Genomic DNA, 14,712 nt, shown 5'->3' on the forward strand with positions numbered 1-14,712 from the left:
CACAAAAGTTAAAATGTTTTTTTTTTTGGAAAAGAGAAAAAGCTTTAAGTATATAACGGACATCTTTCTATGGGAACGCCTATTTATACTGTAAAGGGAAAAAGTTTTCTCTAAGGAATTAAGATAAAAGAACAACCTAATAAAGGTACTTTTTAAATTCTCCAGGATTTATTAACTTTCCCAAATAATTTAAGCCTTTGCACTCAGGGTTCTTTAGATGGTTATAAAATGACTAACTGAATTTTTCACGATATAACTCAATAATTACAATCTTACCATATAATACCTGGGAAATATCAAAGTTTTGAAATGTAAAAATGTTGACATTTAGAGTGGTAGGTATTTTATAAGTGACATTGGTAACTAAGAGGTATCTTTCGCGTGTAAAGGATTAACACAAGGAAAGGGAGCGCTCTATCCGGAGCCATCACAGCTCATTAAAAGGAATTTGTTAAAATTATGCGAAATTTAATGTGTGTAAAATTAAAATATTTATAATAATTCATTAAAAACATAGTCAGAAATAAAAACAAAAGAAAAATTTATTTCCTAAAGGTTATAATACATTACAATTTATAGGTGGTTTACATTATAACTATAATTTCTTTCTACATACATTTAGCATACAATTTATTAGCCAAAATTCATTAAAATTCTCAAATCTGTGATTAATACTGAAAATAAAAGTAGGAATGTAAATAATACATTGTATCAATACATAAATATCACCAAATTTTAAAAACAAATGCATAAAATAGGGCATAATTTATTAATAAATAACATATTAAAAAATTTATTTCAGATTCAACATCTAAGAGGATTGTAAAAACAAAGAATAAGTTTTGATTTTGAAAAATGACTAGAAAAGATAATTATGTGTCATGATATTACATTAAAATATGGCAACTGTATAAAAATTATCTTAAAAAGTAAGATTCTAAATTCTTCAATAATTGAGCTGCTAAAAAAAGTAAACATTATAAAAATATTTAAATGCTGCCCTTGTAACAAAATTTGAACAATACAAACACTAAAAATGCTACCAGTGTTTAAAACTGAATTCCGAAGCTTAACATGTTTATTGATTTGATCTGTTAGAAATTAAAAAGAAAAAAAAAATTTTTTTTCGGTTTAAAAAAATGCTTAATGAATAAAAATGCCTAAATAATTATAAAAAACTGAATGTAAAATTTAGATTGTTTTAAGTTAAAAAACCATCATTTAGAACCAATTAATTAGTTTTTTTTTAGCGGTTTTACATATGATAGATCTAAAAAGAAAATTATTTTATGTTTAGTAAGAAACTGGAACACAAACAAGAGTTTATGAAGGAAGAGCTTCAGAGCAAAAATAAAAAAAATTTTAAGTATATAAATAATTACAATAATTTATATCATTGTACAAATTTAAGCTACTAATGATTTAACCAGAGGCATTTGAAACCATTTTACTGACACTATGGATGATTAACTGCTTAATATACTGATTATATGATTAAAAATGCAACTAAATAATATAAAAATTATATTCAAATAAAAATTTCATTCACTGCAATCAGTCTTTACTTATAAGTTTTCTAGTTATTGTCTTGTCTATTTTTATTTAAAGACACCACACATTGTAAGCCGAATTATAGAATTTCAATAGCAAAATTCAATAAAGTTATCACTGTTTTTGCTATTTAAATTTAACATCCTTAATTAACTTGATTTCTCGAAATGGATCAGAATGAGTATAAGACACTATGTGTGTACTACTTGCACTAACAACATTATGATTTAATTTTTTTATAGTTATTATTCATTTGAAAAGAAAAATAATAATGATATTATGACACATAAGTACCAATGCTTCACAAACGTATATATTTATAGCTCTTATATTCAAGCTAACAAAATGGCATAAAATGAAAGAGTAAGAAAAAATATCTATAAATATATAGAAACAAATGTAAATAATTTGCTTCTTATCACTCTATCAAAATGGTTTTTAAATCAAAAACAGGCAAGTAATAAAATTTACAAACGGTAACATTAAAAAAAATAACTCTTGTAACACATCTAAAAAACTATGAAATGCTGAAACATGAATAAATTATATATTTTTACAAGAAGAGAATAGTTCTCAAATTTCGTTTTGTACGATACTTAGCTATAAAGTAATAATACACATTTAGAACATATGATATATTTATTTGGAATATTGTTAGATAGCACTTTTGCATGCAACTATATATTCTTTGTATTACTTCTACTTCAAAAAATTCAATATAAATGCTTTCATTATCAATCTCTATCACGTTTACACAATAGTTCATCATACTATATGAGGCATTTGCAGTATGAGATGAGAATACATAAATGTATCAAGGCAATGCAACAATTGTGCCAAATTTAATAGTTCAGGCATACTACACATTAAATCCTAACATGTAATTTGTATGAATCTAACAACATTCACAACAGAGTTATATCAAATCCAAAATGGGAAAAGCTAACCCTCAGCACAAACTAGAATCCCCTATATAATTTCTAAGCAATCATTCTTAATTTACTGATTCTTCAGTTATAAATTAAAAACAGAAATTATAAATGTAAACAGAAATGTTTTTCAGCACCATTTTTATTTCAGCGCAAACTAATATTACTAAACTTTTCTTTTTCCCTATCAGACAAGTGCATACATAAGTTTATATCTAAGATTATATTATTTTGTTACAATTTTAGACTGTGCTTTTTTCTTTGTAACATATCCCGTGTATACCAAACATTAAAAGATACTTTTCATTTGGTTAACTAATTTTTGTTGTAAAAATGTTAATAATAAAAGCTATGCATTCAATGAAAACAGTAAAATTTTACGTGTAAATACACAAATTTTGCAATTAGGATAATAAATAAAAATGCACATAAATAACTCAAACAAAAAGATCTTGTTAATTTTTAGAGATAGTGATATTAACCCACTACTTTCTCTTCAATACAATGAAATAGCATGCGGTTTCTAATAGCCATAAGGCTAATCTGTCTCAATGCTCAATGATGAATTAAATTAATGAAAGGATAATTTTCATTTAATAAAGCCCCTTTTAGTATTTAAATAAGAAGGAATAATAGGTGGTGTATGTCAGTTTTTTGTGATCATACGCAACAATCAGACTCTGTATGCAGCAACTGTAATATGTTTATCTCTAATTATTGCACCTAAATTAGTTGAATATATTACATACGACATCATAGGCAGTTGGAAATAGTTGTACAAGTTTTTAACAGAACTTCTACAAACAAAACATTTATTTTGATTGATATATATATCGAGAGAATGATTTTCGCAACAAATGAGATCTGACTTTGCATTATACAGCAGATCATACTAAACACCGTTTTTAGAAATGAATTAAAATAACATACATTAGATATAAAAGTGTTTTGGACAATGGGCTTTTACAACATCTTCCAAACAATAAACTAGGATAAACCCTTAAAACTGGCATCCTTTTTCTTTCCAAATATAATTCTTATATATGTGTGTGCTAGAAAAAGAAGAATTGTAGGAACAGCCCATTATTTCGATTAAAAATTATTATATAAAAAGACATAATTTTTTTTGAGTTTCTCAAATAAAAGAATTTGATAAATTCAAAAATACATCAACATTCATCTATATTTTTAATTGAATAAAATACGGTGGAAACCAGTTATCAATACTGATATTTCATAAACATACTTGTGCACTTTAATAAAAAAAAATTCATAAATTGTTATCGATAAAAGTATTTCCATGCATTCAGAAATAAATATCCCAAATGATTAGCCTTTCATCTATTTCTACCACACTAGAGGAAATAAAAAATACTTATGGTTCAAGATTACTTATGATATGAAGTAATATATAACAACATTAAGAGGAAATTACAGCTTTTTCCATGTTAGATTTACTGTTTTTTTTTAATTATTTTTTGTTAAGTCTACATTTCACATATATAGAGATTATATATACATTTAAATGAGTGATGCCACCACAATAACCTAGTTTTTCATTCACCCATTACAGTCAATTAAACTAGTGATTTGATTGTTATTTACATTTCTGATAACTTAAAGCTACTAAAAAAAGTCAAGGGTTGATTTATATGGGTATTAAGGACCAATAAATAAATAAACTACTGGAATGTAATAAAAATTAGATATGTCATCCAGTGCAGTATAATTTTTTTTGCTAGTTCAAGCAATTTAGATTTAATTTTTATATATTTAATAAAAAAACACTAGCAAATAACATGAAATATACTTTTCTTTGATTAAATATATGACTTAAATGAATATTTCATATAGGTAAGTCTCACATAGACGATTTTAATTTTTTTTACAGTGTTTTGATTTTATAAGTGATACATGTATATGCACATTCATAGCAGTATCATTTAGAATTTGCTTGGAATTTATTCGGAAAGTGTTAAAACGTCAAAAGAGGCATAACAAGATCTTAATATTAGATCACACCCACTGCTTTCTAAGTTATTAGTACACATACTATATAAAGGCATTTATTTATGAACACATCTTGAAAATTACAATAAATAAAAAAAATTCACTGTTAATGTATTAGTGATTCTATATATATAGTTAAAAGATATACTTCATGGATAAATCATCTGCAAATACATTAAGTAGACATTAATATCACACTGACAATATTTAAAAAATTGGGAAAAAGTAGAATTGAAGTAAATACATAAACATTGTCTTTACCAATATATGTACTATTAAATAGTTTAAGCAATTATGCATGCCAACATTCATATCAGTTACATACAGATGATAATTCAATTTTTTTTTTAAATTGTAAAACTTATGAAATGCATACATTTTGGACAAATAACTCTCAAGAGATTGAAATAGTAGTTACTGAAATATATTTAGATGAGAGCGAGAAGACTTTCATCTAAGTTCCTTTTTTATCTGACCAGAAAAAGTTACAAGAATTGTATTGAAATGCCAATATTAATAATGCAATATAGGCTTGGTAGAATTCATATGGTGAAATAACTATTACATACCTACGAAGCTCATGTAACTTTATTGATGCAAGCAATTGAAAAATTATATTAATTGAAACATAACAGTACAAAAAAGGTAGAATAAATATTATAGTACCTAACTAATAAAACAAACATTTTCAACAATTCATCTATATAAAATATGTAGTAAATTTATTACTAACGAGTTACCAATTATTTTGTGTTAATAAAAACTGGGATTCTACTAGAAGAACAAAATGAAATAACAATTCAAAAAGTTTTAAAAAAATTAATAAACCTATGTTCTTAATTTTGTTCAAAAGTATCTGAACCCTAGCAATAGGTCAATTGTAGTGCATCAATGATAGAGACTATCGCTGTGGGCTATCAGCTCTTTTCCTTCTTGCTGTTTTTCAAGCCATATTTTTCATATTTAGCATCCATTTTTGACCATAAACAATTTAAAGATCTACCTTCTGGCAGGCTATATTACTCAGGAGATGAGATCTCTGTAGGTGTTCCAATGCATCCAATTCAGAATGCAGGATGTTAATTTATTTGTTAATTGAATGTTAATTTATTTGTGGTCAAGAACCCATGATAAATTATAGGTGGTACAGGGCAAAATTTTTAACAGTGGTCACTTTTTTAAAAGTTGAAAGCTTTAAACGATTAAATAAACTTATTAATAATGTAAAGTATTACTCTTGAAACCTTTTTACAAAGTTCATTTCTATAAAAAATTTTTTTTTTTAAAAAAGAAACAAGCATGAAATAAGTAGTTTTCAATGAAATATTCATAATAATTATATATTTATTATAAAAAAATATTATAAAATGCCCATTGGGTACATTTTTGCAAAAAATAGTGGAGATTGGGTTGTGACTGGCAGACAATTTTTTAATCCCCAATTGTTACATTTAGTTGCCCTGTGGCCGCATCGACTGTTAATTTTGCCCTATAGTACATGGCCTAATAAATGGTAAGATAGAAAGAGCTTGCAGTTCACGACCTAAAAAAAATATTTGAAACAAATTTGTAAAGAATGACAAACAAATTTTATTATTGTTTTAGATAATGTAAATATCTAAAGATTTGAAAAACCAACTAAACATGAAGTGTACCTTAGCACAAGGTAAATGCCCTATACATTTAAGATTCCTCTAATTGAATGGTTGTCGACTAAGATATCAATGTGAATCCTACCAAGCCTTATATCAAATACTTAAAAAAAGAAGGAACACTGTATGGTAATGAAAAATATATCTTGATCAAATTGCTTAACATTGACATCCTGCAGTGGGAGGAGCAGGATTTTCTGTAAGACGAGTGCCTTTGGAAGCATTTATGAGGTTAGGATCAGAGTCGAGACTCTCAGACATCTTATCACAGATGATATCCACAAGACGCTCAAATACGGCTTTCACATTAATGTTCTCTTTTGCAGATGTTTCGAAGAATTCCAACCCCAACTGCTCGGCCAATTGTCGCCCACGCTCAGCTGAAACTACACGTTCATCTTCCATGTCACACTTATTGCCAACAAGAACAACTTGAGCATTGTCCCAGGAATAAGTTTTTATTTGTGTAACCCTAGAAAACAAATAGATAGTTAAAGCAGAACTAAAAATGAACTTAGTTCGATAAATTAAAATCTGATTAGGATCACATAACCTAAAAGATAATTATCAGTTATCTTTTAGGCTAACACCCATTTAATGTCAATCAGAAATTATATGCTCACTTGGTTTTTGTTTCTGCTACTTTTTCATAATTGTGATTATTAGAAATTTTCAATAATTTTAGCTTTCATTTTGTACTTTTAATGTTTAATACAATAATCTGCTTGTGTTAAATATGTAATATATAACCTATTTACTAAAACATGACTAAATTTATATTTACAATAAACTGAATAGATTATAAGTTAACAAAAATTTAATTACTTTTATTGTTTGATATAATAACCCACTTATGTTAAATATTTAACCTATTTACTGAAACATGATAAAATTTCAACTTACAATTAACTGGAATGATTACAGTTAACAAAAGCTCGCTTGTTATATTTGTTTCAAAAATTTATTCCATGAATTTTTAAATAATTCTTTAAACATAATAGAAATAGATGAATAGTTTATTTAAAATGTGTATGGAAAAGTTAAATTTTTGTTACTGGTGCTGTGGGCCATTGACAAAATTTCTTTATTTCTGCCAGAGAAGAAGGAAAAAAAATATATAAATCAAAATAAAAAATAAAAAAAATTTTTTTTTTACTTAATAATAAAAATAAAATTTTTAAATTTTTTTTTTAATTTGCACAGTTGCCACAGAAAAAAATTAACAAAATAGTTACTTTTAGTAGCCTAAAACATGAAAATAGTTGCCAAAAATTATGAAAATAGTTGCCTAAATAAGAACAAAAATTTTTCAATATGACTAAAAGTCTATTAAATGACTTAATTGTTACATCCCATGATCCATTTAGTCAAGTTGGTGTCAAATATATTAATTTTTATATAAATGTTAGTGTTCTAGCACTATATTTTTATATCAAAGCAGAAAACTATCTTCATGCAGAAAACAGTTTTTATTTTTATACTATGCAGAAAATTAAATACCTTTAATTATTAGAACTCATTCAAAAAATACTTTTTCATTAAAAAAACAAACTTTGTCTAAAAATTTTTTTCCCTTTTATAAATAATTGATTTAGCAAATTTATATATATAGTGAAACGTGATTACTCAAATTCAAAATTCACGCATCATAATATTGTATTAAAAATTGGGTTCTTTAAAATCATACAGAATTTCACAGCAATAACAGTTGAAAAGGCGATTGAGAAACAAAATAAATTTACATTGGAATCTGTGCAAATTGAGAGCATTAAAAAGTAATGACTAATAAATAATTTCTAAACCAATTTAGAAGCAAAATCACTATTGAGATACTTTTAAAGCAAAAAGTGGCTAGAGGAAAGGAAAAAGTGGGAACCAATAAATTTATCTCTAGTGGCCACCAGATATATTTTTCAGTCTTATCCTTAATCAGCTAAAACTACTACATAAGAGTTCAATAGACAATGAAATAACTTCTTCATCTTTACAAGTATCACATATTCAATGAAGTTGCATGTTAGCTTCTGTTCTTACTAAGTATTTAATTAAAAAGCAGCAACACCTGCAGAATTCATAGAGCTGTACTGATACTGTTAGTTGCCCTTTAGTCATTTTTCATAGGGGAATCAGGAAAAGACAAAGCTTGAAAGAAAAGCTTACTTCTTTCATCTTTAAGCTGACATGTTTTCAAAATGATAAAACACATAAAAAAGTTTCAATTTTTATTGCTAAAAATCTGCAAAAAGGTGACAAATTTTAAAAAGAAAACGTGACCCCTCTTTAAAAAAGGTGACACAATCTCTATGTAAGACCTATTCAACCACACAGAACTTATCAAAAAATCAATTCATTTTTTGCATTTTCTAAAAGCTTAGTATGAAAATAATACATTGAAATGATTTTTCTAAATTCCAACTTTTGAAGAAGTTCAGTTATCAACATAGAATTGTGCAGCACAAATTCTAATTATTTTTTTAAACATTTTTTAAACTTATCTTATTGGTTCCAGATAAATAACTGAAATATAAAAACAGAATAAATGTGCCCATATTTTATTGCTCTCCAGATATAATTACTAATACAGTAGGGAATCGATTATCTGGAACGATCGGGACCCTCGCTATTCCGGATAACTGATTTTTCCGGTTTTCTGAATCGCTACAAAAAGCCGTTCTTTTTATTGTTAAACCCAACTAAAAAAATAATTTTTTTTGGAAATAATGTTAAAAAGAAGAAAAAACGATGGAGTAGTACATTAATGATTATTTCCAAAATGATGGTAAGGTATCTTTCAAAAAAGAAAGAAAAATCCTAGGAGGAAAAAAAATTTTTTTTTTTAAAAAATGGCGGGAAAATTTATCGAATTTCGTTCCGGTTTTTTGGTTTTCCGGTTTTCTGATTTCCGGATAACGGGTTCTGTACTGTATCTCTTTTTCCTCATTGTAGCAACACATGTTTTAAAAATTGAGAATTCAAATTAATCAAGGGAATAAATCTAGTATGCTTACACAGCAAAAGATTGTTTTTAAGTTGAAACCTTGAATAAATATTTTCATTCAATAATTTGAATATTAAAAGTGTCTCTCTTGAAATATTAAGATAGGAAACTAAATACGCTAAAATGCAGGTATTAGATAGATTTTAGGGTAATACTCAGATATTTTTCATATCATTATGCTGAAAAAGTTCTTAATCTGATTATAAAAGCAAAAGTTATTCAGCAATACAACTTAAGATATTTATTAATAAGAGAACTATATATGTTGAAAATTTTAATAGGATCACACAGCAGCAAGATTTTTAAAAAAATAATTTGCCAGGAAAATTTAAGTGCTTACAATTAAATTAACATTAAAAATAATGGAAATGATAGAAAATATATAACTACATTTTTTATATATCAGTTCCTTGTTCCCTCAATTTGTATTTTTAAATCTTATTTTACATTTTATGCTTCAATTTTAAAAGCATAATATGTATCAAATTTTTTTTTCCTACTTACCAGTCCTGGACACTATTGAAAGATTCTTCATTAGTAACATCATACATCAGAATAAAGCCCATTGCACCTCTGTAATAAGCTGTAGTAATAGTTCTATATCGTTCTTGTCCAGCCGTATCCTACAAATAAAAAAATGTGAAAGAAAAATATTTTCAACAAAAAGAAAGTCATACAATCTATCAATTTTCAATCAATGACGTATCACCCAAAAGAAGATTTTAAGTGATTAAGATTTAAGATTCTATCTCTTAAAACTTAACCGTTGGTGACAAATCCAGAAATTTGAGTAGTAACTAGATTCAAAGGGAGATTTTTTAGACAGTGATCCCAAAAATTATTCAACTATTTCATTCGGCCTGTTTCAGAGGAACAAAATGTCCGTCAAAAACAGAAAAACTAATTTTTTTGAAAAGGTTTAGAATTATAATTTGTTAAAATTAAAACTGCAGGTTTTTTTTTGAAATGCACAAATCATTTTAAAGATAGCATCTCCAGTGTGGCGCCGTACTCCAACCCATCAGTAGTATGCTGAAAATGATCAGTAGTACCGCCCTGGCCTATCATTAACATGCTGCGGTCAAAGGCACTGGCAGAATAATATAAAAGGGAGTGCAACCCTCTAACAAACTACCCCCCCCCCAAAAAAAATTTTTATTTTTAAATGTTTTGTTATTGCATTTTGTTTTGTTATTACATATACTTCCATCTGTTAATTTTTTTCAAGATACATTTCTTCATTATTAACAAGATATTTAAAAAAAAAAGTACGAATCTCTCGTACTTGCAAATTTTGCCACGAGAAACTGTACTGATGGCGCTGGCATAGCTACTGGTTTTGAAACACAAATAACTACAAACAGTAGTTTCGTATACTAACGTGTTTGTGCACACTTAACATTGGTATTTGGTGTGTTGATGAAGTTTTACAGTTGTGAGAAGTCAGTTCGTGTTATACACCTTTGTCAAACTAAATAACTAATAGAAAATATAATATTATTTATATTTTATTAAATGAAATTTAAAAATATAGCTTAGATATCTGCCAAGTTTGAGCATGCTCAGTGTGCATAAGAAAAGAATCAAAGATGACTCAGAATTCATTGAGAAAGTTCAAAACAGATTTGAACAGCAAACAAGACTATTACACTTCTTGTTTGATTAAAAATTGTTTTAATTGTTATGTATCAATTATTTAATTATTTTTTTTGAATAAAAATATTTTTAATAAAATTTTTTAATAACAAAATTGCTTTTCTGTATCGCTTTGTTTTTAAAAAAAGGCAGGGGGGTGCAAATGTACCCTCTTGCACCCCACTGCCGGCGCCCTTGGCCTTTCCAATCGGCCATGGCCAGATTTCGTAGTGGCCATCTTAAGAGTTTAAGGTTTCAAAATGGGGAGAAGACTTTCCAACGTTGTTCCTGCTCACAACCTGCTAGTCCTGATCACCTTTTTTGCCTTGGCGCTTCTTTTAAGCAGCTGCTGGTTGATCGGGACTTTTTGCAGATATATGAGGGACTGACGCGACTGGGCCTTCTGGACCTGGTCTAGGCTTTCCTTCTCCAGAGGGATGTGTAACAACAACAAGATAGCATCTGTGATGTTTGCTAGCTTATTTAATCAATATAAAGAATTTCACTAGAATTTAATAGGTAATTTTATTTATTGTAAAAAAAAATTTTTTTTTTAATGTTTATTTTAAAGATAAATTTCTTAAGATTCTAATTACTTGAGTTTTTTGGTTAGTACAATTTCAAAAGGTTTTTTTCTGATTCTGAATTTTACAGAATTTAATCATTTTTCTGAAACTTGATCTTAATTGCGATGGCATTAAGAGAAATCCTAAAAAAAATCATTTGCAACAAATACCTGTGGAATAAAACAACCAATAATTTAATGCAACAAAAAAATTATTATATATCTATAATATTTTTACCTACCCATATTTGAAGTTTAACACGTTTATCTTGACGGAAAACCGTTTTCACTTTGAAATCGATTCCAACTGTGCTTACAAATGCAGAAGTAAAAGAATCATCAGCATATCGAAATAAAAATGAAGTTTTTCCAACACTGCTGTTGCCAATTATTAAAATTTTGAACATATAATCAAAATTTTGATCAGGTGCATCTTTCTGCTGCGGTTGGCCAGCCATCTAAAAGAAGGAAAGAAAAGCTTAGATATAATCAGTCAGTTCAATAAGAATACTCAGAATTTTCATGCAATTATCTTTAAAATATTTTTAGAACAGTACAAGTATATAAATAAAGATAAAGAGAGAAGAAAAGTTTGAGTCCATGAAAGCTGATTCAGAGAAAAAATAAATTTCAAAGCAGACAAGAAACATTTTCCCAAAGCAGGGTTTATCTTTACTGTGCAATAACTCTCTGGGAAAGGTAATTTTCAACATTACTGATTTGTAAAAACTTAATAATCCCCAAAATACAACAGATAAAACAAACACCATTTAGGTGAAAAATGGACATAAATCATTTTTTCCTCTTGAAGACCGTTTTTTCCTCATAAGTGGCAAATTACATTGACGGACAGTGTTTTAAATGAGTGCCAGGAATACATTTTGGACAGTATTGACGGCTTTTGAGAGAGTCTTTCTTAGATTTAAGAAACTAAGAGAAGTGCCTTTGATCAGAACTGCTACTTTAATTTAATACAATGAAGTAAAATGCCTATCGGAGCAATAACAATAAAAGATTGTGTCAGATAGTACAAAAACTAGTCAGTGTTGGTAAAAAAATAAAGTTCTCTAAAAAACAGAAGCGATATTAAGATACCGCTGAAAGAACAATAATAATCTTTTGTAAATATTTGAACACACAAAAAATTTCAAATAAAATGGAGTAAAAGAAGTCAATTTGTAAGAATGGCAGTACAAGAAATTCCTCATCATTATGCGTAATGATGAACTCTTTCGTGAAAATGAAAAATGTATAATTTTAGATAAATTTACACATAACAATTCAAATTACATACATTGGAGTAAAAAACATCTTATTCTATAAAATACATAATTTTTAAAATATATGAGCAAATTATGATTTTGACAAAATGAAACGAAAATGACCCAGCCCAGGTTTTTAAATCTTAGTCTAAAATTTATTTCATTAATTTACTATTTAATTAGCATAAATTCTTCAATTGTTCTAAGTTTTCTTTTTCTTTCTAAAAAAGATTGCTTTAAAAATAAAATACATGTAACATTTATGGATTAAAACAGATATTCATCACCACTAAAGCTCTTTTGTTTGAAAAAATTAAGGCATTAAGCATCTTTGTCTTTTTATTCATAATTTTTCGTTATTTACTATCTAGTAATTTAAAATAAAATTAAGAGTTATTAATTATGAAAGCTCGAAGTCAACTTTTTACTTTAAGTTTTACGTCAAGTTTTTGCTTTAATCCATTTGCTATTTATAAATGAATTAATAGATAGAAAAATAAGATAATAGATAGTTAAATAGAAACATAAAACTATTTCTTAAAGATGAGATTAATGCAGAATAAAAATCAAATATTAGGTGCAATTACAAAATAAAACTTAAATTATAGACTCCATGATCCCTTAAAATATAAAAGATCAATACTTTAATACTTGATATTTTTTTCTCCAAAATATAGCAATCTACTTTGAAATTTATTTCTATTTATTAATATTTATTCCAATGGTTAATATTAATTAAGCTAACTACATTTCCTTGGCCTTGTATTATAAAAATAAACCCTAAATCTTTATTTTTATGAGATCAGAAGTTAAATTTTTAAATTTGTGGTCAAAAGTTAGAAATATTTTCAAAAATTACTAGCTCTCAACTTATTTTTATTCTTAAGGATTAAATTCAATCAAAATTTTTATACAGATATTAATATCATTTTCATAAAAATTTCTCTGGTATATTGTTTCTCAGAAGCTGAAAACTTAGATTCTCGTAATGATGTTAGTTTTGATAGAAACATCGCTTATTCTAATAAAAGCTATCAATATAAATACAAAAAAATAAGTAAAAATATCTGAATAAAACTAAATTTTCCACTGAATTAATATCCTTTAATTTCCCCTCTCATATATTTTTTTATTTATCAATTTGTAGGATTTTGGCATTCTTCCAACAGATAATTTTGAAAAGCTTTACTTATTCACTTTTATGTAATAACCTATCTGTTCATAATAGAGAAGATCCTATTAATGATGCTCTTATTTAGGTATTATTAAATACAGATGATCATTGAATTAAATAAAACTGCCTCAAAACACATGACTTTAAAATTGAATTACAAAAAACTGTTATTTATATTAATAACATGAGTCTGAATTTCTCTAATTAGTTTTCTAGATAACAAAGTCTGTACTGTTAGTAAGTAAATAAATTTGAATAAATTTAGGCAAATATTGAAAAACTTATATCTTACAAATTATATAAATAACTGTCACAGATTAGGTAAAGAAAAAGGTCTAAAAATATTTTTCAATTCTTATAATTAGAAACATTTAGAGATCAAGACATTCTTAGTAACGTTTACATAAGAAATGAAATTAAGATGCATAACCAGTTCCTCAGAAACAACGAGTTTACTACATTTGTAGCTGAACTTAGGAAATAATGTGAAAAGGGAAAAAAACTATATTTATAGAGAATTTAAGATCATATTTAATGTGGTAACATACAGAAAGTAATTCAGATTTTAGAAATGCATTTAATATGAAAGCATTAACACTAAATTGTAGGTCTGAATGAGCGGCTTCAAAATGGGTGAGAGTACTTAAATATTAATTGTGTACTGGTCAGAAAACTTAATAAAATTACTTTATAATGTTTTTCTTAATAAAAAATTGTGAAAAACTCAACAAACCTTAAATTTTTTAAAAAATTTCTTAAGACAAATGCGTCAAAGGATAAATCGAAACTACCCAATTGCGTTGCCAATACTAATACGCCTGTTACAGAAATGATTTCAACTATTGTAAAAATCAATAAATATAATTTTAAATGAAATTGGAATATCTTGCATATTTCAATCCGTGCAATTTTCTTCATATACGCATGATTTTATAT

At 26.6% G+C, this 14,712-nt stretch overlaps 1 protein-coding gene across 2 annotated transcripts; it reads right to left on the reverse strand.

Moving 5' to 3' along the window:
- Positions 1-524: 524 nt before the first annotated feature.
- Positions 525-14,640, reverse strand: LOC107445487 (ras-related protein Rab-3). Of its 2 annotated transcripts, none has more exons than XM_016059888.4 (4): positions 14,510-14,640; positions 11,583-11,798; positions 9,645-9,763; positions 525-6,614 (listed from the first exon to the last, which is right to left on the reverse strand). In XM_016059888.4, the coding sequence occupies exons 2-4, from the start codon at positions 11,796-11,798 to the stop codon at positions 6,302-6,304; spliced, it is 648 nt and encodes a 215-aa protein (XP_015915374.1). In that variant the 5' UTR covers positions 14,510-14,640; the 3' UTR covers positions 525-6,301. The 2 variants fall into 2 exon arrangements, with proteins under 2 accessions (XP_015915374.1, XP_042904170.1); XM_043048236.2 differs by lacking the exon at positions 14,510-14,640 and adding an exon at positions 14,325-14,349.
- Positions 14,641-14,712: the final 72 nt, after the last annotated feature.

Source organism: Parasteatoda tepidariorum, chromosome 10 (assembly GCF_043381705.1).
Source record: "Parasteatoda tepidariorum isolate YZ-2023 chromosome 10, CAS_Ptep_4.0, whole genome shotgun sequence".
Classification (NCBI taxonomy): Eukaryota; Metazoa; Arthropoda; class Arachnida; order Araneae; family Theridiidae; genus Parasteatoda; species Parasteatoda tepidariorum.